The 24,101-nt window shown below is 45.6% G+C and overlaps 1 protein-coding gene and 3 non-coding genes across 4 annotated transcripts in view; all 4 read right to left on the reverse strand.

Annotated features, from left to right (window-relative positions):
• Positions 1-23,752, reverse strand: part of TEX14 (testis expressed 14, intercellular bridge forming factor) — an 88,064-nt gene extending 64,312 nt beyond the window's left edge. Inside the window, exons 1-3 of the mRNA XM_070944982.1 lie at positions 23,623-23,752; positions 4,669-4,783; positions 2,695-2,860 (exon numbers count right to left, since the gene is read on the reverse strand). Of these exons, the coding sequence (XP_070801083.1) occupies positions 2,695-2,860; positions 4,669-4,783; positions 23,623-23,752 (411 nt within the window). The remainder of the gene's footprint in view (positions 1-2,694; positions 2,861-4,668; positions 4,784-23,622) is intronic.
• On the reverse strand, positions 14,133-14,351 carry LOC139309172 (small nucleolar RNA U3). The gene has a single exon (XR_011599826.1). It is a non-coding gene; the product is annotated as a small nucleolar RNA U3 (small nucleolar RNA).
• Positions 17,952-18,170, reverse strand: LOC139309171 (small nucleolar RNA U3). The gene has a single exon (XR_011599825.1). It is a non-coding gene; the product is annotated as a small nucleolar RNA U3 (small nucleolar RNA).
• On the reverse strand, positions 20,845-21,063 carry LOC139309170 (small nucleolar RNA U3). Its single transcript, XR_011599824.1, has one exon. It is a non-coding gene; the product is annotated as a small nucleolar RNA U3 (small nucleolar RNA).
• Positions 23,753-24,101: the final 349 nt, after the last annotated feature.

Genomic DNA, 24,101 nt, shown 5'->3' on the forward strand with positions numbered 1-24,101 from the left:
TGGAACGGAATGGAATGGAATTGAACGGAATAGAAAATATGGAATGGAATAGAATAGAAAATATGGAATGGAATAGAATAGAAAATATGGAATGGAATAGAATAGAAAATATGGGAATGGAATGGAATGGAATAGAATAGAAAATATGGAATGGAATGGAATAGAATAGAATAGAAAATATGGACTGGACTAGACTGGACTGGACTGGAATAGAATAGAATAGAATAGAAAATATGGAATAGAATAGAATAGAATAGAATAGAATAGAAAATATGGAATGGAATGGAATGTAATAGAATAGAAAATATGGAATGGAATGGAATAGAACAGAATAGAATAGAAAATATGGAATGGAATAGAATAGAAAATATGGAATGGAATAGAATGGAATAGAATAGAAAATATGGAATGGAATGGAATGGAATAGAATAGAATAGAAAATATGGACTGACTAGACTAGACTGGACTGGACTGGACTGGAATAGAATAGAATAGAAAATACGGAATGGAATGGAATAGAATAGAATAGAAAATATGGAATGGAATGGAACAGAATAGAAAATATGGAATGGAATAGAATAGAAAATATGGGAATGGAATGACATGGCATAGCATAGAATAGAATAGAAAATATGGAATGGAATCGAATGGAATAGAATAGAAAATATGGACTGGACTAGACGACTAGACTGGACTGGACTGGACTGGAATGGAATAGAATAGAAAATATGGAATGGAATGGAATGGAATAGAATAGAAAATATGGAATGGAATAGAATGGAATGGAATAGAATGGAATAGAATAGAAAATATGGGAATGGAATGGCATGGCATAGCATAGAATAGAATAGAAAATATGGAATGGAATCGAATGGAATAGAATAGAAAATATGGACTGGACTAGACTAGACTAGACTGGACTGGACTGGACTGGACTGGACTGGACTGGACTGGACTGGACTGGACTGGAATGGAATAGAATAGAAAATATGGAATGGAATGGAATGGAATAGAATAGAAAATATGGAATGGAATAGAATGGAATGGAATAGAATGGAATAGAACAGAAAATATGGAATGGAATGGAATAGAAAATATGGGATGGCATGGGATGGAATAGGATAGGATAGGATAGGATAGGATAGGATAGGATAAGGTAGGATAGGATGTGGAACGGAGCGGAGCAGAGCGGAGCAGAGCAGAATTCTTTATTGGCCAAGCATGATTGGACACACAAGGAATTTGTCTTCGGTGCATAAGCTCACATTGCACATAAAAGCTATAAGACATAAATCACGATCATAGTCATCGTAAAAATACATTCATCATAAATCGTAAGATACAACACATGGGGATAGCCATAGGATACTAAATAGACCATCAACACAAATCGTACTTAGGAAACTAAATAATACCAATATAAATCGTAAAGATACAAAGCAACAGCCGTTAAGTAGAAAAAGGAGATAGGTAATAGGAAGGATGATAAGAATAGTAACGCAGCCTGACTAAATACTTTGACAGCGTTGTGGGAATGAGTTGTTGAGCAGAGGGATGGCATGGGGGGGAAAAATGGCATAGCACGAAAGGAAAAAAAAGGGTTGAGGGAGGAAGAGGAAAATGAAGCGGTCCAAATATCCATCTCCCAGTTTTTAACTCAGTGGGAGTTTTTTTTAACCACCATACTCCATGTTTGCTCACTTCCTCCCAAATGCTACAAAACTTCACCCACAAGCCAGTGGTGAAATCCAAATTTTTTACTACCGCTTCTATCGGTGTGGCTTGGTGGGCGTGGCTGGGGAAGGATACTGCAAAATCCTCATTCCCTCCCCACTCCTGGGGGAAGGATACTTCAAAATCCCCATTCCCTCCCCACTCCTGGGGGAAGGATACTGCAAAATCCCCATTCCCTCCCCACTCCTGGGGGAAGGATACTGAAAAATCCCCATTCCCTCCCCACTCCTCGGGAAGGATACTGCAAAATCCCTATTCCCTCCCCACTCCTGGGGGAAGGATACTGCAAAATCCCCATTCCCACACCACTCCTCGGGAAGGATACTGCAAAATCCCCATTCCCTCCCCATTCCTGGGGAAAGGATACTGCAAATTCTCCGTTCCCACACCACTCCAGGGGGAAGGATACTGCAAAATCCTCATTCCCTCCCCACTCCTGGGGGAAGGATACTTCAAAATCCCCATTCCCTCCCCACTCCTCGGGAAGGATACTGCAAAATCCCCATTCCCTCCCCACCCCTGGGGGAAGGATACTGCAAAATCCCCATTCCCACACCACTCCAGGCGGAAGGATACTGCAAAATCCCCATTCCCACCCCACTCCTGGGGGAAGGATACTGCAAAATCCCCATTCCCACACCACTCCAGGGGGAAGGATACTGCAAAATCTCCATTCCCACCCCACTCCTGGGGGAAGGATACTGCAAAATCCCCATTCCCACACCACTCCTGGGGGAAGGATACTGCAAAATCCCCATTCCCTCCCCACTCCTTGGGAAGGATACTGCAAAATCTCCATTCCCACCCCACTCCGGGGCCAGCCAGAAGTGATATTTGCCGGTTCTCGAAACTGCTCAAAATTTCCCCTACCGGTTCTTCAGAACCTGTCAGAACCTGCTGGATTTCACCCCTACCACAAGCTTCCCAAGGGCACATCGTTAAACGCACGCCACGACATACCTGTGCGCTGCTTTCCTTCCCTGCCGTCATGGCCCAGCTTTGCGGGGTCCTCCCATCCTTGTCGTGGAGTCGCAGGTCCCCGCCTGCGTCCAGTAGTTTGCTAAGAATGAACTGGCTTCCTGAAAAGGCCGCAGCATGGACAGGGGTGCTCCCGTCGTAACAACGGCTGAAATCACAACAACAAAGCCGTGGACTTCACGCGTGATTCCGCTACTTCCTCTAACTCTCTAAAGCACATTCTTTTACAGATCATCCTCGACTTACGACGGCAATTGATCCCCAAATATTTCCACTGCTAAGCAAGACAGCTGTGATGTGAGTTTTGCCCCATTTTACAACCTTTCTGGCCACAGTTGTTAAGTGGATCGCGGCAGTTGTTAAGTTAGAAACACGGTTGTTAAGGGAATCCGGCTTCCCCATGGACTTTGGTTGCCAGAAGTTCGTAAAAAGGGGATCACGTGATCCCAGAACACTGCAACCGTCATAAATACGAGCCAGCTGCCAAATGTCTTTACTTGTAAGTTGAGGCTTACAAGTGAAGAAAAGTAGAAGTAAAAGTAAAAATAAAAGTAGAAGTAGTAGAAGTAGAAGTAAAAGTAGTAGAAGTAGATGTAAAGGAAAAGTATTAGTAGTAGTAGAAGTAGTAGTAGAAGTAGTAGGTAGTAGTAGAAGTAAAAGAAGTAGAAGTAAAAGTAGTAGAAATAAAAGTAAAAGCAGAAGTAAAAGTAGAAGTAGAAGTAGAAGTAAAAGCAGAAGTAAAAGTAGAAGTAGAAGTAGAAGTAAAAGTAATAGAAGTAGATGTAAAGGAAAAGTATAAGTAGTAGTAGTAGAAGTAGTAGGTAGTAGAAGTAAAAGAAGTAGAAGTAGAAGTAAAAGTAGAAGTAGATGTACAGGAAAAGTATTAGTAGTAGTAGTAGTAGAAGAAGTAGTAGTAGTAGAAGTAGTAGGTAGTAGTAGAAGTAAAAGAAGTAAAAGTAGTAAAAGTAGAAGTAGAAGTAAAAACAGAAGTAAAAGAAGAAGTAGAAGAAAAAGTAGTAGTAGTAAAGTAAAAGTAATAGTAGTAGAAGTAAAATAAGAAGTAAAAGTAAAAGTAGTAGTAAATGTAGAAGTAGTAGTAGTAGTAGAAATAGTAGGTAGTAGTAGAAGTAAAATAAGAAGTAAAAGTAGATATAAAAGTAGTAAAAGTAGAAGTAACAGTAGAAGTAGAAGTGAAAGAAGTAGTAGTAGTAGAAGTAAAAGGAAAAGTAGTAGTAGTAGAAGTAAAAGTAGTAGAAGTAGTAGAAGAAGTAGTAGTAGTAGAAGTAAAAGGAAAAGTAGTAGTAGTAGAAGTAAAAGTAATAGAAGTAGAAGAAGTAGAAGAAGTAGTAGTAGTAGAAGTAAAAGGAAAAGTAGTAGTAGAAGAAGTAAAAGTAGAAGTAAAAAAACAAAACCTGGAAGAATCTTCAGGAGGAAGTTAACAAAGTTAACAAGAATGGGGTAATTTTTTTTTATTATGCGGTGGATTTTTAAGTGTTGTAAGCCACACATAGTCGATCATGTGTGAGTTGGGCAGGCTTATAAATGTGCTTAGTAAAGCATAATAAATAATGTCATTAATTAATTTAAAAAAATCTAGATGGGGTCGCGGCGCCTGCTACAAGGGCAGGGTTCCAATCCTGCAGCCGACCCCCCCCCATCCTTAACTTTTCTGCTCCCCGTTGGGATACTGCAAATTCCCCTTCGGAGACGGCCCGCCCTCTGGTTCACATGAGCCCCGAGGGAGAAGCGAAGAGTAGGGTTTCCTCATACTTTCCTCAGAACCACAAAATAATTTTGTTCAAAGAAAGAAAGAAGAAGAAAGAAAGAAAGAAAGAAAGAAAGAAAGAAAGAAAGAAAGAAAGAAAGAAAGAAAGAAAGAAAGAAAGAAAGAAAGAAAGAAAAAACTAACTTCACCTGAATCCCGCTTCTTCCCACCCATTTATGTCTCGTACTTACTGGTTTGGGTCCGACCCATAATCCAACAGGATATCCACCAGTTTCCCCAGTCCGAGCAAGGCGGCGGTGAAGAGCGGAGTTTGTCCTAAGGAGTTGACCGACTGGGTGGCGATTCCTAACAGAACGAGAGGAGGAAAAACGTCAACTTCAACTTTACTTCTTCATTCAATGTTATGCTGCCCATCTTCCCTACAAGGTCTGAATCTTGTTAGGGAAATATACAGAATAATAAAGAGTTGGAAGGGACCCTGGAGGTCTTCTAGTCCAACCCCAAGCAGGCAAACCTATACCTGTGATGGCGAACCTATGGTACGCGTGCCAAAGGTGGCATGCGGAGCCGTATCGGTGGGCACGCAAGCATTGCCCTAACTCAGCTCCAGTGCACATCCATGTGCTGGCGAGTTGATTTTCGGGCCTTCTAGTCCTACCAGAAGCCAGGAAACAGGCCTTGTCTGGCCTCCGGGTGGGGAAGGCTGTTTTCACCCTCCCCAGGCTCCAGAAAAGCCTCGGGAGCCTGGGGAGGGTAAAAAACAGGCCTACCGTGCCAAAAGTGGGGGGAGCCGGGGAGGGGGGGTTGTACGCGCATGCACAGTGTGTGAGGTGCAATGAATTATGGGTGTGGGCACGCAGGCGCACGACCGCCCTGCGTTCCCCCCTCTTTTCGGACGCGACGGCAAACAGGTTAGCCATCACTGACCTATACGATTTCATCAAGATTTTCTAAAGCTTTGGACTTCGGCTCCCATAATCCACTAGCCACCCAGCCATTCGTGTCTCTCCCAGATTGGAATACCGAGTGAAGTATAGAGGTTAGTCCTTGATTTACGACAACTTCTTTAGTGATCATTCGATGTTCCGACAGACCCACCCCCCACCCGCCCCCCCCAAAAAAACCCACATACTTATGATCCAGATTCAAAATTCGATGGCCAATACTCGTCACCCACAGTCACATGATTTGATTTGGAGTGCTCAGCATCTAAGGCCATCCTGCGCTCGTGGGAACATGATTTATTATGTGTTTGACATTTTGTTTGCCCCCTTGTACGTATGAGCCAGTTTGATCCAGCCTTGGGGGTAAGGAATCAGGCTAGAAAGTCAAGACCGGGAGTTCTAGTCCTGCCTTAGGCACGAAAGCTGACTGGGTGTCTTTGGGCCAATCACCAGGAGACTGTGAGTTCTAGTCCTGCCTTAGGCACGACAGCTGACTGGGTGTCTTTGGGCCAATCACCAGGAGACTGTGAGTTCTAGTCCTGCCTTAGGCATGAAAGCTGACTGGGTGTCTTTGGGCCAATCACCAGGAGACTGTAAGTTCTAGTCCTGCCTTAGGCATGAAAGCTGATTGGGTGACTTTGGGCCAATCACCAGGAGACTGTAAGTTCTAGTCCTGCCTTAGGCACGAAAGCTGACTGGGTGTCTTTGGGCCAATCACCAGGAGACTGTGAGTTCTAGTCCAGCCTTAGGCATGAAAGCTGATTGGGTGACTTTGGGCCAATCATCAGGAGACTGTAAGTTCTAGTCCTGCCTTAGGCATGAAAGCTGACTGGGTGTCTTTGGGCCAATCATCAGGAGACTGAGTTCTAGTCCTGCCTTAGGCATGAAAGCTGACTGGGTGTCTTTGGGCCAATCATCAGGAGACTGTGAGTTCTAGTCCAGCCTTAGGCATGAAAGCTGATTGGGTGTCTTTGGGCCAATCATCAGGAGACTGTGAGTTCTAGTCCAGCCTTAGGCATGAAAGCCAGCTAGGTGCCTTTGGGCCAATCATCAGGAGACTGTGAGTTCTAGTCCTGCCTTAGGCATGAAAGCTGACTGGGTGACTTTGGGCCAATCATCAGGAGACTGTGAGTTCTAGTCCTGCCTTAGGCATGAAAGCTGATTGGGTGTCTTTGGGCCAATCATCAGGAGACTGTGAGTTCTAGTCCTGCCTTAGGCATGAAAGCTGACTGGGTGTCTTTGGGCCAATCATCAGGAGACTGTGAGTTCTAGTCCTGCCTTAGGCATGAAAGCTGACTGGGTGACTTTGGGCCAATCATCAGGAGACTGAGAGTTCTAGTCCTGCCTTAGGCATGAAAGCTGATTGGGTGCCTTTGGGCCAATCATCAGGAGACTGTGAGTTCTAGTCCTGCCTTAGGCATGAAAGCTGACTGGGTGACTTTGGGCCAATCATCAGGAGACTGTGAGTTCTAGTCCTGCCTTAGGCATGAAAGCTGACTGGGTGTCTTTGGGCCAATCATCAGGAGACTGTGAGTTCTAGTCCTGCCTTAGGCATGAAAGCTGACTGGGTGACTTTGGGCCAATCATCAGGAGACTGTGAGTTCTAGTCCTGCCTTAGGCATGAAAGCTGATTGGGTGCCTTTGGGCCAATCATCAGGAGACTGTGAGTTCTAGTCCTGCCTTAGGCATGAAAGCTGACTGGGTGCCTTTGGGCCAATCATCAGGAGACTGTGAGTTCTAGTCCTGCCTTAGGCATGAAAGCTGACTGGGTGCCTTTGGGCCAATCATCAGGAGACTGTGAGTTCTAGTCCTGTCTTAGGCATGAAAGCTGACTGGGTGCCTTTGGGCCAATCATCAGGAGACTGTGAGTTCTAGTCCTGCCTTAGGCATGAAAGCTGATTGGGTGCCTTTGGGCCAATCATCAGGAGACTGTGAGTTCTAGTCCTGCCTTAGGCATGAAAGCTGACTGGGTGTCTTTGGGCCAATCATCAGGAGACTGTGAGTTCTAGTCCTGCCTTAGGCATGAAAGCTGACTGGGTGACTTTGGGCCAATCATCAGGAGACTGTGAGTTCTAGTCCTGCCTTAGGCATGAAAGCTGACTGGGTGACTTTGGGCCAATCATCAGGAGACTGTGAGTTCTAGTCCTGCCTTAGGCATGAAAGCTGACTGGGTGACTTTGGGCCAATCATCAGGAGACTGTGAGTTCTAGTCCTGCCTTAGCCATGAAAGCTGACTGGGTGCCTTTGGGCCAATCATCAGGAGACTGTGAGTTCTAGTCCTGCCTTAGGCATGAAAGCTGACTGGGTGACTTTGGGCCAATCATCAGGAGACTGTGAGTTCTAGTCCTGCCTTAGGCATGAAAGCTGACTGGGTGTCTTTGGGCCAATCATCAGGAGACTGTGAGTTCTAGTCCTGCCTTAGGCATGAAAGCTGACTGGGTGACTTTGGGCCAATCATCAGGAGACTGTGAGTTCTAGTCCTGCCTTAGGCATGAAAGCTGATTGGGTGCCTTTGGGCCAATCATCAGGAGACTGTGAGTTCTAGTCCTGCCTTAGGCATGAAAGCTGACTGGGTGCCTTTGGGCCAATCATCAGGAGACTGTGAGTTCTAGTCCTGCCTTAGGCATGAAAGCTGACTGGGTGCCTTTGGGCCAATCATCAGGAGACTGTGAGTTCTAGTCCTGTCTTAGGCATGAAAGCTGACTGGGTGCCTTTGGGCCAATCATCAGGAGACTGTGAGTTCTAGTCCTGCCTTAGCCATGAAAGCTGACTGGGTGCCTTTGGGCCAATCATCAGGAGACTGTGAGTTCTAGTCCTGCCTTAGGCATGAAAGCTGACTGGGTGCCTTTGGGCCAATCATCAGGAGACTGTGAGTTCTAGTCCTGCCTTAGGCATGAAAGCTGACTGGGTGCCTTTGGGCCAATCATCAGGAGACTGTGAGTTCTAGTCCTGCCTTAGGCATGAAAGCTGACTGGGTGCCTTTGGGCCAATCATCAGGAGACTGTGAGTTCTAGTCCTGCCTTAGGCATGAAAGCTGACTGGGTGTCTTTGGGCCAATCATCAGGAGACTGTGAGTTCTAGTCCTGCCTTAGGCATGAAAGCTCACTGGATGTCTTTGGGCCAATCATCAGGAGACTGTGAGTTCTAGTCCTGCCTTAGGCATGAAAGCTGACTGGGTGCCTTTGGGCCAATCATCAGGAGACTGTGAGTTCTAGTCCTGTCTTAGGCATGAAAGCTGACTGGGTGTGTTTGGGCCAATCATCAGGAGACTGTGAGTTCTAGTCCTGCCTTAGGCATGAAAGCCAGCTAGGTGCCTTTGGGCCAATCACCAGGAGACTGTGAGTTCTAGTCCTGCCTTAGCCATGAAAGCTGACTGGGTGCCTTTGGGCCAATCATCAGGAGACTGTGAGTTCTAGTCCTGCCTTAGGCATGAAAGCTGACTGGGTGCCTTTGGGCCAATCATCAGGAGACTGTGAGTTCTAGTCCTGCCTTAGCCATGAAAGCTGACTGGGTGCCTTTGGGCCAATCATCAGGAGACTGTGAGTTCTAGTCCTGCCTTAGGCATGAAAGCCAGCTAGGTGCCTTTGGGCCAATCACCAGGAGACTGTGAGTTCTAGTCCTGCCTTAGCCATGAAAGCTGACTGGGTGCCTTTGGGCCAATCATCAGGAGACTGTGAGTTCTAGTCCTGCCTTAGGCATGAAAGCTGACTGGGTGCCTTTGGGCCAATCATCAGGAGACTGTGAGTTCTAGTCCTGCCTTAGGCATGAAAGCGAGCTAGGTGCCTTTGGGCCAATCATCAGGAGACTGTGAGTTCTAGTCCTGCCTTAGGCATGAAAGCCAGTTGGGTGATTTGGGGCCAATCATCAGGAGACTGTGAGTTCTAGTCCTGCCTTAGGCATGAAAGCTGACTGGGTGTCTTTGGGCCAATCATCAGGAGACTGTGAGTTCTAGTCCTGCCTTAGGCATGAAAGATGACTGGGTGCCTTTGGGCCAATCATCAGGAGACTGTGAGTTCTAGTCCTGCCTTAGGCATGAAAGATGACTGGGTGCCTTTGGGCCAATCATCAGGAGACTGTGAGTTCTAGTCCTGCCTTAGGCATGAAAGATGACTGGGTGCCTTTGGGCCAATCATCAGGAGACTGGCCCTATGCCATGGAGTGCTTTAAAGGTGATAACCAACACCTTGAAGCGCACCCGGAAGACCACTGGGAGCCAGTGCAGCTCGCGCAGGAGCGGTGTTACATGGGAGCGCCATGCTGCTCCCATCACTACCCGCGCTGCTGCGTTCTGGACCAGCTGGAGCCTCCGGGTGCTCCTCAAGGGGAGCCCCATGTAGAGAGCGTTGCAATAGTCAAGGCGAGAGGTGACGAGGGCGTGAGTGACTGTGCACAGGGAATCCCGATCAAGAAAGGGCCGCAACTGGCGAATCAGGCGAACCTGACAAAAGGTCCCCCTGGTTACAGCCGTCAGATGTTCCTCCAAGGACAGCTGCGTATCCAGGAGGACTCCCAGATTGCGAGCCCTCTCTGTGGGGGCCAATGACTCGCCCCCAATAGTCAGTGATGGAGTCAGCTGACTATATCGGGATGCCGGGAGCCACAGCCACTCAGTCTTGGAAGGGTTGAGCCTGAGCCTGTTCCTCCCCATCCAGATCCGCACAGCCTCCAGGCACTGGGACATCACTTCAAGGGCATCGTTGGGGTGGCCTGGGGTGGAGATGTACAGCTGGGTGTCATCAGCGTACTGGTGGTATCTCACCCCAAAGCCACGGATGATCTCACCCAGCGGCTTCACATAAATGTTGAACAGGAGAGGCGAGAGGACCGATCCCTCCGGCACTCCACAAATGAGAGGCCTCGAGGTCGACCTCTGCCCCCCTGCCAACACAAACTGCGACCGGTCGGAGAGAAAAGAGGAGAACCACCGCAACACGGTGCCTCCCACCCCCAACTCTTCCAGCCGGTGCAGCATGATACCATGGTCGATGGTATCAAAAGCCGCTGAGAGGTCTAACAGGACCAGAACAGAGGAACAACCCCTGTCCCGAGCCCTCCAGAGATCATCAACCAACGCGACCAATGCCGTTTCTGTGCTGTGCCCAGACCTGAAACCCGACTGGAACGGATCTAGATAAGATGTTTCCTCCAGGAATTGCGGAAACTGTCGTGCGACCACACTCTCAACAACCTTCGCCATAAAGCGAAGGTTGGAGACAGGACGATAGTTGGCCAATATTGCCGGATCCAGGGACGGCTTCTTGAGGAGAGGCCTCACCACCGCCTCTTTCAAGGCGGTGGGGAAGTAACCCTCACTCAACGAAGCGTTGATAACACCCTGGAGCCAGCCTCGTGTAACCTCCCGGGAAGCCAGTACCAACCAGGAGGGACACGGGTCCAGTAAACATGTGGCCGCACTAAGTCTCCCCAAAATCCTGTCCACATCATCAGGAGTCACAGCATCAAACTCCTCCCAGATAACATTCTCAAGACTGTTCCTCGTCACCCTGCCCTGATCTACCCAGTCAGAGTCCAAATCCCCCCGGATCTGGGCGATTTTGTCATACAGGTATTGTCCGAAATCCTCCGCCCTGCCTTCTAAGGGATCCTCCCGCACTTTTGACTCCGCCCTCAGGTTCTTCTCATACCTACACTATCTTCCTTAGGGAGGGAGACAGAAACATGCTCAAATCAGGAGTGAAATGCTACCAGTTCGCACTGCGAACTGGTAGCGGCGGCGGCACATGATTTGGAGAACTGGTAGCGGCGGCAGCACGACGCTCCGCCCACCCACCCAGATGTCGTTACTTCCTGGTTTTAACCAGGAAGTAACCTGTTTTTGACCCTCTGCGCATGCGCAGAAAACTTTGCACATGTGTAGAGGTCCAAAATTGCATGTGATGCGTGCGTGTGCCAAACATGGAGCGCGCACTTCCGAACCGGTAGGGAAAGTAAGTAGATTTCACCCCTGGTTCAAATCCTTTTCTACAGTTCATACGCCTCCGTTTGCTGGGATCGATTCACCAAACCCAGGTAAAAGCAATAGCACTTCAGACTTATATACCGTTTCACAGTACTTTCCACTTCCCGCCAGTCCCTGCTCTTCCATTTCATGATCTGAAATCAGGTTTTTCTGGAAATCCATTACACCCGGTTTCTATTTTTCCAAATAAAATGATCCTTCTTATGTATTATGAAGAAAAGGGAGGGAAAAAACCAGGAGTGAAATGCTCCTGGTTCGGACCGGATCGCCCGATCCGGTAGTGATGGAGGCGGGTGGTTCAGACAACCAGTAGCAAAAATCCCTGCCCCCCCCCCCCGCTTGCCCAGCTGAACCGCACAATCATCAGAGGCTTTTTTTTTTTACTTTTAAAAGCATTTTTTCTACAACCTCTTCGGCCAAAAAATGCTTTTAAAAGTTAAAAAAAAAAAGCCTCTGATGATCGCGCGGCTCAGTTGGGATCGTCAGAGGCTTTTTTTCTTTTAAAAGCCTCTGACGATCCCAGCTGAGTTTTTTAAAAAGCCTCTGCCGATCAGGCAACTCAGCTGGGATCGTCAGAGCCTTTTGAAAGCATTTTTTACAACCTCTCCGCCGAAGAGGTTCTAGAAAAAATGGTTTTAAAAGTTAAAAAAAAAAAATTGGCCACGCCCACCCAGTCACATTACCCACCCCCACCAAGCCACGCCCACAGAACCAGTAGTAACAAATTTTAGATTTCACCACTGGGAAAAAATCAACTTACAACAGCCAAGATACCTTGAATTAGTTGTCTTCTGGAGCGTGTCTGTGACAGGGGCGATTCATTTAATAAATAAAACAAATAGATTGAAGCCCCCAGGAATGGAAATGAGCTAATCGTCGTCCTTCTCAATGAAAAGAGCCTTGATAGTACAGTGGTCTACGCACCCTGTTATTAACACAGCTGCCTGCAATTTACTGCTGGTTCGAATCTCTCCAAGGCTCAAGGTTGACTCAGCCTTCCATCCTTTCTAAGGTAGGTGAAATGAGGACCCAGTTGGTGGGGGCAATAAGCTGACTTTGTATTAAAAAATATACAAAAGGATGAAGGCTATTGCTTAACGCATTGTAAGCCGCCCTGAGTCTCCGGAGAAGGGCGGCATATAAATTAAAAAAAAAACTAAGCCAAATAATAGAAGGAAAGAAATTTACGGGACCGCCTGCTGCCACAAACGGCCTCCCACCGGCCGATACGCTCTCATAGAGAGGGGCTCCTCCGGGTGCCATCGGCCAAACAATGTCCGCTGGCAGCCCCTAGGGGGAGAGCCTTCTCTGTGGGGGCACCCACTATCTGGAATGAGCTCCCCCCGAGATATCCAGTCACAGCTTTCATGCCTAAGGAGGGACTAGAACTCAGTCTCCTGGTGATTGGCCCAAAATTATCCAGTCACAGTTTTCATGCCTAAAGAGGGACTAGAACTCACAGTCTCCTGGTGATTGACCCAAAATTATCCTGTCAGTTTTCATGCCTAAGGAGGGACTAGAACTCATAGTCTCCTGGTGATTGACCCAAAATTATCCTGTCAGTTTTCATGCCTAAGGAGGGACTAGAACTCATAGTCTCCTGGTGATTGACCCAAAATTATCCTGTCAGTTTTCATGCCTAAGGAGGGACTAGAACTCATAGTCTCCTGGTGATTGGCCCAGTTACCCAGCTGGCCTTAAAGCAGGATTAGAAACCAATCTGCTGGCCATTGGCTCAAAATCATCAATTAGCTTTCATGGCTAAGGTGGGACTAGAACTCTTATCTGCCGGTGATTGGTCCAAAATCACCTAATCAGCTGACATAGCTAAACTGGGACTAAAACTCTTACCATATCCTGGTGATTGGCCCAAAGTCACTCATGAGGCTTTCTAGAGCAGCGGTCACCAACGGGTGGTCCGCAGAAGAATTATTTCCATTTTTTATATTGCACCAAATATCTTTTTTAAAAAATTCATATTACTGGTCCGCGGGATTTAAAATTATGAATTTAGTGGTCAAGGAGATCCAAAAGGTTGCCGACCCTTAGTGAGAAGTCACTAAGATAAACAGGTAATTCATTACTTACAAAATATCGAGTTTAAAATACTTTCTATTATTTAACAATGATTAAAAACGGGTGGGGTGGTGAGCAAACCACTCAGATTGCTGTTCTCTCCCTCCAACCTCTGCGCTAGAGGAAGTTAAAAATACCCTGTTGGAAAAGTGGGTTTGTCCTGAATGATTGCGCAGGTCCGTACAGGTTGAATTAAATATTTTTTTAAATATTTTTAATTGGTTTGTTATTTTAAATTGGGGCCAAATTAATATATATCTTTTTAATTGTTTCTATTGTATGTTTTTATCTGGCTGTACACCGCCCCGAGTCCCTCGGGAGAAGGTGCAGTATATAAATTCGAAATAAAATAAAATAAAATAAATAAAATGATGGAATGACTTAAAAAGAAATGGCAATCAGCACAGAAAATGTTAAGGAGTATTAAAGGCCAACACTTGCAACCAACTTGCTTGATTTCATTCGGAATATGGAAGTTGGAGAAGCCTGGGGAGGCAACAGTGGAAAGAACCATGCGCGAAAATACACTGCAGAACAACATTTTTTTCTTTCACTTCACTCATTTCTGAGTAATCCACTCAGAAATGTCAACATTTGCAACCATATCTAACAAACCATGCATGAAAATACTGCAGAACCAACATTTTTTCTTCATTTCACTCGTGTAAAAAAAAGGGGGTGGGGAAGCGAGCAAACCACTCAGACTGCGTTCTCTCCCTCCAACCTCTCCACGAATGGAAGAGGCGGAACGGTCATCAAGAGCAGGCGGCGGCTACACGAAGTAGCACAGCCTGCGGGCTTCGCGCTCAGGAGAGAACACTACGCCTCCTCCTCGTGGCTTGCTCAGCTGATCACTTTCGAGTGCATTTCTCTAGTTAGATACTATAGAAATGATCCCTGAAAGTATAGTCTTAACGGATTGTTCCGCGATTCTACGGCCTCACCCGCCGCCACCGCTCTTCAAGTCATAGCGACCGCCTCCCTAACCACAAACACGGCTTCGTTCCTTCCGCACCCAGGAATAAACGTCGAATAATCACGTTTATTTGCGAAAATATTTTTTTCCTAAAAAACATTTTCCCTAAAAAATATTTTTTAGCCAAACGACCGAACCCATAAGCCCCTTGGTTTTAGATTTGCATCAGCGAACGGGACAACCAATCACGCTTCACTTTGAGGTGGGTTTTTTTTTTTTCCCCCACGGGGGCTCACCGATACAAGGACCGGAAGAGGCGGGTCAATCTCTTAAACCAGCGCTCTGTTAACCATTTCACTGCCGAAGGGCTGCAAGTGACAGCATTTCAAAAGAGAGGCTGCTTCCTTACATAGAACAAGCTACTATCCGTTTCTGTTGCCAAATGTTGGTCCTATTCACGTGTTTATTGGACTAAATGCTCCTTAACTTGTGACACAGGGTTGCAAAGCCTTCCAACCGCTGGAAGGAGGGAGTATGCGGTGCAATTTTGATCTAAATTGTGTTTTAACGGTTTTATTTCTGTGAATTATTTTTACATTGTAAGAATTGCTTGGATAGTGAGATGGGCCGCGTATAAATGTAGTAAAGTACATCAAGGTGCATCCTATGATTGCAAAGCCAACTGTTTTTTGTAAACACACTACATCTCCATTCCCAAACGCCTTAAAATCCTCATTGGGTTTGATCGTCTTTTTAACATTATGGATTGAAAACATGGTGTGCAGCTTAAAGGGCCTGGTGGCTCAGCAGACTGATAGCATTGTGATTAACACCAGCTGCCTGCAATTTCTGCTGGTTCGAATCTCTCCAAGGCTCAAGGTTGACTCAGCCTTCCATCCTTTCTAAGGTAGGTAAATTGAGGACCCAGATTGTGGGGGCAATAAGCTGACTTTGTATAAATATACAAAAGTATGAAGGCTATTGCTTAACGCATTGTAAGCCGCCCTGAGTCTCCGGAGAAGAGAGGCATATAAATCAAATTAAAAAAAAAATGTAACTTTGGATCTGGCTAATTGTGGCTTCTTCAAACGAGAATAACAGAGCTGGAAGAGACCTTGTGGGTCCATCTAGTCCAACCTCCATCCAAGCAGGAGACCCTACATCATTTCTGACAGATGGCAGTCCAGTTTTCTTCTTCAAAGCCTCCAGTGATGAAGCTCCCACAACTTCCAAAAGCAACTTCTGTTCTATTGGTTGATTGTTCTCACTGTCAGAAAATGTCTCCTCATTTCCAGGTTGAATCTCTCCTTGATCAGTTTCCATCCATTGTTCCTTGTCTGGCCTTCGGGTGCTTTGGAAAACAGCTTGACCCCCTCTTCTCTGGGGCAGCCCCTCAAATATTGGATCTCTGCTATCCTGTCTCCCCTGGTCCTTCTCTTCACTAGACTAGCCATGCCCAGTTCCTGCAACCGTTTATCGTATGTTTTAGCCTCCAGTCCCCTCATCATCCTGGTTGCTCTTCTCTGCACTCTTTCCAGAGTCTCCACATCTTTTTTATAGTGTGGTAACCAAAACTGGATGCAGTACTCTAGGTGTGGTCTTACTAAGGCTTTATAGATTGGTATTAGTACCTCATTTGATCTTGATTGTATCTCTCTGTTAATGCAGTTTAGGATTGCATTGGCTTTTTTGGCTGCTGCCACACACTGCTGGCTCACATTTAATCGGCTGTCCACTAAGACTCCAAGAAAGATGCCCTGAGATTTTTTTAAGGACGCCAGATTACTTCCACATCACTACCATTCACTAATATACAGCTGCCCATCTACCACAGTTTGTCAACCTCCACAACTTTAAGACATGTGGACTTCAATATCCCAGAATTCCCCAGCCAGCAAGGGCTGAAGTCCACATATCTTCAAGATGCCGTGATTGAGAAACGGTGCCTTAAGCTACCTTGTGGAATTAGGACTCCAGCTGAATTAATGCATGGGTCTCGGGTGAAATCCAGCAGGTTCTGACAGGTTCTGGAGAACTGGTAGTGGAAATTTTGAGCAGTTTGGAGAACCGGCAAATGCCACCTCTGGCTGGCCCCAGAGTGGGGTGGGAATGGAGATTTTGCAATATCCTTCCTCCAGGAGTGGGGAGGGAATGGGGATTTTGCAGTATCCTTCCCCTGCCACGCCCACAAGCCACGCCCACCAAGCCACACCACGCCCACCAAGCCACGCCCACAGAACCGGTAGTAAGAAAATTTGGATTTCACCACTGATGGGTCTGTGCAGGTTTCTTGCAGCAAAAAAAATCAAAAATATTGTAGCACTTTCTCCAGCTAACAAATACTACAAGTAGATCTCAATTTACAACCATTTGTTAAGCGGCCATTTGAAATTACAACAGCACTGAACAATGTGACTTATGACTGTTTCTCACCCTTATGACCAGGGGTGAAATCCAGCAGGTTCTGACAGGTTCTGGAGAACCGGTAGCGGAAATTTTGAGCAGTTCGGAGAACCAGCAAATGCCACCTCTGGCTGGCCCCAGAGTGGGGAGGGAATGGAGATTTTGCAGTATCCTTCCCTTGCCACGCCCATCAAGCCACACCCACGGAACCGGTAGTAAAAAAAATTGGATTTCACCACTGTTTATGACCGTTGCAGCATCCCCATGGTCACGTGATTAAAATTTCATAAAATGGGGCAAAACTCACTTAAATGTTTTGCTCAGCAACATAAATTTTGGGCTCAATTGTGGTCATAAGTCAAGAACTACCTGTATTAAAAGGCAGGGCCTTTCTGCTGGATTAAACCAGATATTAGGTCTATACAGTATATAAAAATGGCTGTGTGTGTGTCTGTTCCAGCATAACTCTGGAACCCTTCAAGCAATTTCAACCAAACTTGATACATAGTTGACTTACTCTCTGGAAAGAAATACTCTGGGGGTAAGACATCCCTAAGACCCCTCGAGGTATGTGTTCTGTTTAGATACAGCCTATTGTGCCTTAAAATGGCTTCTACTGTACCGCCTTAAAATGGCTTCTACTGTGCAGCAAAGTGGAGTTGCCATGGTAATGGCTTCACAGTACTCCACAAGGGGGCTCCCTCTGGTAAGGGGGAACATTAGAAATTACATTTGGTCTGGACATTTTCAACAAGGCTTGGATTATTCTTGAGGACAAATGTATGGCCATGATTAATAAAACATTACTGCAACTCGGCCTGCCTGCACCACTAGGAGACCGACAGGACGTACTTCACGCAGATTATATGCGAGAAAAGAACTACAACGTCAAACTGGTTAGTGCATATATCGCGGACAAGAAGCCACTTCTAAATCAGCATCAGAAAAAAAGCATACCAAATGATCATGGATCAGCTGGCAAAACAACGAGGTGGTATCATTTTATCTGACGCTTCTGGGGGCAACGCTGGATTATCAGCTAGTAGTAAATAAAAACAAGGGGTTACTAAAAAAAAAAAAAAAAGGAATGGCAAACACCAGTCAGTTCTTCAACCAACCAAGAAAACAACAAAATAAAAAACAAACTTTTCTTTCATTTTACTCATGTAAAAAAGGGGGTGGGGAAGCGAGCAAACCACTCAGACTGCGTTCTCTCCCTCCAACCTCTCCGCTAAAGGAAGAGGCGGAACGGTCATCAATAACAGGCGGCGGCTACACGAAGTAGCACCGCCTGCTGGCTTCGCGCTCAGGAGAGAACACTACACCTCCTCCTCGTGGCTTGCTCGGCTGATCACTTTCGAGTGCATTTCTCTAGTTGGATACTATAGAAATGATCCCTGAAAGTATAGTCTTAATGGATCGTTCCGCAACTCTACGGCCTCACCGGCAGCCACCGCTCTTCAAGTCACAGCGACTGCCCCCCTAACCACAAATTCTGCTTCGCAGGCTTCTTTTCCTCCACAGCCAGTAATAAATTTTGGAAATTCCAGAGAATTTATGTAGAAAAAGACTGTTCCGCAGCGTATATAGTTAGCAATCCACGCAATACCCATAATCCCCCTGGTTTTCAATTTGCATAGGGAACAGGGCAGCTGCTTGCAAATATGAGGTGTACCTTAATGCAACAAGTGGATCTGGTTAATAGTGATTAGTTAGAATGTAATTAATGATGACTTCGCCAAACAGAAATACAGACAGCCCTTGACTTAACAACAGTTCATTTAGTGACCGTTCAAACTTACAACGGCCCTGAAAAAAGTGACTTACGACCATCTTTCAAACTTACAACCGTTGCAGCGTCCGTTCCCCCCCCGGTCACGTGATCAAAATTTAGATGCTTGGCAACTGACTCATATTTATGACGGTCACTGTGTCCCGGGGTCCTGTGATCCCCTTTTTTAGACCTCTTGACGAGCAAAGTCAATGGGGACGCCAGATTCACTTAACAACACTGTTCCTGACTTAACAAATGCAATGATGCACTTAACAACTGTGGCAAGGAAAGCCGTAAAACGGGGCGAGCTCGCTTAACAAATGTTTCCCACTCACTTAGCAACATACATTTTGGGCTCAATTGTGGTCGTTAACTGCGGGACTACCTACCTGTATGACCCTGGGAATACTGCAACCGTTGTAAATATGAGTCACTGGCCAAGCATCTGAATTCTGATCATGTGACTATGAGGATGCTGGGATGGTTCTAAGTACAAAACATGGCTGTAAGTAACTTTTTTCAGTGCCGTTCTAACTTTGAATGGTCACAAAATGAACTGTTATAAGTCGAGGACTACCTGTATTCCAAATAATTGGCTGCGCCTAGAAGAGTGTTTCTCAACCTTGGCCGCTGGACGATGTGTGGCCTTTAACTCCCAGAATTCCCCAGCCAGCAGAGCAGAGCCAGTAGAGAAGAGCAGAGCAGGCTGGGGAATTCTGGGAGTTGAAGTCCACACATCGTCCAGCGGCCAAGGTTGAGAAACACTGGCCTAGAAGGTGATTTTGAGTCTCTCTGCTGACCTGGACTGCAGGTGTGTGAATGAGGGACCCATCAGCCGAGCCTGGGAGCACATGTAACAATTTCTCAACCTCAGCAACATGTGTGGACTTCAGCTCCCAGAATCCCCTATCCAGCATCCTGAATCCTGGGAGTGGAAGTCCCAACATCTTAAAAAGTTGCTGAGGTTAAAAATACCCCTGCCCTTAAAATATTTTGCAAAACTTCCGCTTCCACTGAATTAATTCATGCACTGGGTCCGTGGGTATTTACACAATAAAGGAATTGCTAAAAGAGAAGAGGAATGATCATCCTCACAGAAAATTCTGTAGAAATTTAAATTCTTCAATTCTTTCGTAAGAACTCTTAAAATTCTTATGACCTGGACTGCGTGAATATGTGAATGAGGGACCCATTAGCAGAACCTGGAAGCGCATGTTGTGAATAGTTTGTGGAATTTTTTAACACGTGTGGACTTCAACTCCCAGAATCCTGTAAATCAGCATACCGGAGGCGGAAGTCCCAACGTTTAAAAAAATTGCAAAGGTTAAAAATACCCTACGATTGCACAGGTCCGTGCAGGTTGAATACAATAAAAAGTGGAATTACTTAAAAGAAATAGCAAATCAGCACAGAAAATGTTAGGAACACCGCTAGCTTTCATTCAGAATAAGGAAATTGCCGTGTAAACCCAACAGCGGAAAGAACCATATGTGAGAATTTATTGGCTCGATTTCAATTTATTGGTTCAATTTATAAGAGCCTGGTGGCGCAGCAGACTAATAGCCTGTTATTAACATTCAGCTGTCTGCAATTTTTTTTTTTTTTAATTTGATTTATATGCCGCCCTTCTCCGAAGACTCAGGGCGGCTTACAATGTGCTCAGCAATAGCCTTCATCCTTTTGTATATTTATACAAAGTCAGCTTATTGCCCCCACAAACTGGGTCCTCAATTAAAGTAAGTTCGAATCTTGCCAGGCTCAAGGTTGACTCAGCCTTCCATCCTTTCTAAGGTAGGTAAATTGAGGACCCAGTTTGTGGGGGCAATAAGCTGACTTTGTATAAATATACAAAAGGATGAAGGCTATTGCTTAACGCATTGTAAGCCGCCCTGAGTCTCCGGAGACGGGCGGCATATAAATCAAATAAAAATAAAAATAAATAAAAATAAAATATATGCCGCCCTTCTCCAGAGACTCAGGGCGGCTTACAATGCGTTAAGCAATAGCCTTCATACTTTTGTATATACCTGCTTAGTAGGGCTTTTGGCCCTCTCTAAGCAGTGTTCTTTTTTATACAAAGTCAGTTTATTGTCCCCACAATCCGGGTCCTCATTTTACCTACCTCGAAAGGATGGAAGGCTGAGTCAACCTTGAGCCTGGTATGATCTGAACTTGCAGTAATTGCAGGCAGCTGGTGCTATTTAACAGCACTTTAGTCTGCTGTGCCACCAAGGCTCTTGAGAATATACTACAGAACAACATTTTTTCTTTCATTTCACTCGTGTAAAAAAAAGGGGGTGGGGAAGCGAGCAAACCACTCAGACTGCGTTCTCTCCCTCCAACCTCTCCGCGAATGGAAGAGGCGGAACGGTCATCAAGAGCAGGCGGCGGCTACACGAAGTAGCACCGCCTGCTGGCTTCGCGCTCAGGAGAGAACACTACGCCTCCTCCTCGTGGCTTGCTCAGCTGATCACTTTCGAGTGCATTTCTCTAGTTAGATACTATAGAAATGATCCCTGAAAGTATAGTCTTAACGGATCGTTCCGCGATTCTACGGCCTCACCCGCCGCCACCGCTTTTCAAGTCACAGCGACCGCCTTCCTAACCACAAATTCTGCTTCGTCCCCTCCGCTGTAATAAAATTTCTAACAACCCCGCGGGATTTATTCAGAAAAATACTATTCCAGGTCTTACGTTCATCGCCAAAAACGATCGAGACCATAAGCCCCCGGGTTTTTTTTCATTTGCATCGGGGAACCGGACAACCAATCAGGCTTGACCGAGAGGTGGAGCTTCATTAACTCGTTTCAGTTCCGCCCATGCGCACGTCGATTGCAATAAACGCCTTGAATTTTTTTGCAGTTTTGCAAGCCAAGAGAGAGAATTTTGTGCCATTCGGATTTGATTTGGGGGAATCATGGAAAGCCAACCCTTCTTAACACCTTTTACTGCACCTGGATTCATACAAAAGTCATACTTCTGATCTCAGCTGGGTTAACTATCCCCCAAAGCAGGGGTCTCCAATCTTGGCCGGTTTAAGACTTGTGGACTTCAACACCCAGAATTCCTCAGCCAGCAAAGCTAGCTAGCAAAGCTGGCTGAGGAATTCTGGGAGTTGAAGTCCACAAGTCTTAAACTGGCCAAGATTGGAGATCCCTGCCCCAAAGTAAGACATATGAAAAAGGAGGGGGGAAAATCAAGTTATACTTGGACATTGTCAACCTATGTGGCAACCCTCCGTTCACACGACGTTTGATCGCCCATATATTGTTGCATGCATCCTATATGAACGGATGACGCGTGTAAAATCTTGGCCCAGGACAGTGCCCGGGTTTTCCAGCCTGCGATTCCACGTCCTTTTTTTTTTTTTTTTTTAAATTTGATTTATATGCCGCCCTTCTCCGAAGACTCAGGGCGGCTTACAATGTGCTCAGCAATAGCCTTCATCCTTTTGTATATTTATACAAAGTCAGCTTATTGCCCCCACAAACTGGGTCCTCATTTCACCTACCTTAGAAAGGATGGAAGGCTGAGTCAACCTTGAGCCTTGGAGAGATTCGAACCAGCAAAAATTGCAGGCAGCTGTGTTAATAATAGGGTGCACTAAACCACTATACTATCAAGGCTCTTTTGTCCTTAACAATCCTTCCCAACCCTTTTTCCTCCATAGCCTTTGCCGTAACTCGGGATCAACGCGTACAAAATGTATATATATATATATATATATAATAAAGAACAATATATATACAATATATATGCAAAAAATTAAAATCTCGGGTGTTTTCCCGCGTCATGTTAAATAAGTTGGTTAAAATATTTAAAATTCTGGTTAAAATCCCAGTTTAAAATCTTCTAAAAATCCTTACAGAGCACACTGCAAGGTCTTTAAAACCTCAGCTAAAATCCTACCAGCGACTTTAAAAGTTGTTTTTTTTAAAAAAAAAAAAACTTTTAAACTTTTTTTAAAAAACTTTTAAAGTCACTGGTAGGATTTTAGCTGAGGTTTTAAAGACCTTGCAGAGTGCTCTGTAAGGATTTTTAGAAGATTTTAAACTGGGATTTTAACCAGAATTTTAAATATTTTAACCAACTTATTTACAATGACGCGGGAAAACACCCAAGATTTTAATTTTTTGCATATGCGCACCCGCGAAAACTTAAGAAGACGTGTGTGTGTGTGTGTGTGTGTGTGTGTGTGTGTGTGTGTGTGTCTTAAGTTTTCACGGGTGCGTATATGCAAAATATTAAAATCTCGGGTGTTTTCCCGCGTCATGTTAAATAAGTTAGTTATTTAACTAACTAGTAGTTAGTTAAATAGTTAATTTAACTATTTAGTAGTTAGTTTAAATAGTATTTTAAACATTTTAACTAACTTATTGAACATGACATGGGAAAACACCCGAGATTTTAAATTTTTTGCATATATATATATATATATATATATATATATATATATATATATATATATATGTCTTTTTTCCTTTTTCGTAGGCTTTTATGTGCATATTCTTTCTAGCCAGGTTTTACCTACGTAAACTAAGTTGTTTACGTAGGTAAACAACTTAGGGCTGTAGAACAACTTAGTTTACGTAGGTAAAACCTGGCTAGAAAGAAAGATTCTTATTTGGGGCCGGGGCAAAGGCGATGATGTATAGGGCAGGAGAGTGCATGCAAGCACCGGTTTTTGGGGATGGTTGGAAAGGGAAAGCGATTGCACCGTGCAAAAGTTTTGCACCGGTCCCGAATCAAGCCCCGCCAAAATCCACCTTGCAATTCTGCCGAGCACCGGTTGTCTGAAGTGCCTTTCACGCATCTTGGCTAGACAAAAAACGCCTTTGGAAGAAAACCAGACCTGTTAAAATTTGCAAAGCGACAACAAAGGAACGGCGCAAAAAGCACGCCCGCCCTTTTTCCCTTTGTGCGCCCAACTTGCTCGCAGTAATAAGAGCGGTGGAAGGGACCCTGGAGGTCATCTAGTCCAACCCCCCCTGCTCACGCAGGAGACCCGTACTAGGGATTCGAACAGCCGAACTGCTGACCTTCCTGATCGCTTTCTGATCACCTTTAATCACAGCCACCCTCGCGCGTTACCTTTCTTCAATAGCTTCTTCACTTTGACGTAGTTGCCTTGCTTGACGTAGTCGTGCAGACGAGCTTCGGGGCTCTCGTGTTTTACCGTCCCGAGTTTGACCGGGCAGGGAATGGGAAGGGTATGGGCCATGCTCCCTGGGGGGGAAAAAGAGACCTTAAGAAGGGGTTTCCTCCTCTCCACAAGCGAGACCATCCCCGTTGCGAGCTTCCACCGTGCTACGGACTTCTAGGTCGTGTGAACCCATGATCAAACACGGGTTTGCGTGCACGACCCTCCCTCTCCCCCCCCCCAAAATCAGACCCTTTAGGGGGATTTGAGAGCGGGAAAGCTTCCAGCATCGGGGTCTCTCGTGTCATTTGGATGCACCCGGTTTTCCTTGCGAGGGGTTTTTAGAATACATGTCTAGACGCGGAAAGGGGAAAGGGGCTGGGGGGGGGATTCAAACTATCCTTCTGAAAGACCTAGAAAATACCTGAGC

Source organism: Pituophis catenifer, unplaced genomic scaffold (genome assembly GCF_029215685.1).
Source record: "Pituophis catenifer annectens isolate HBS135680 unplaced genomic scaffold, rPitCat1.0.hap2 SCAF_1, whole genome shotgun sequence".
Classification (NCBI taxonomy): domain Eukaryota; kingdom Metazoa; phylum Chordata; class Lepidosauria; order Squamata; family Colubridae; genus Pituophis; species Pituophis catenifer.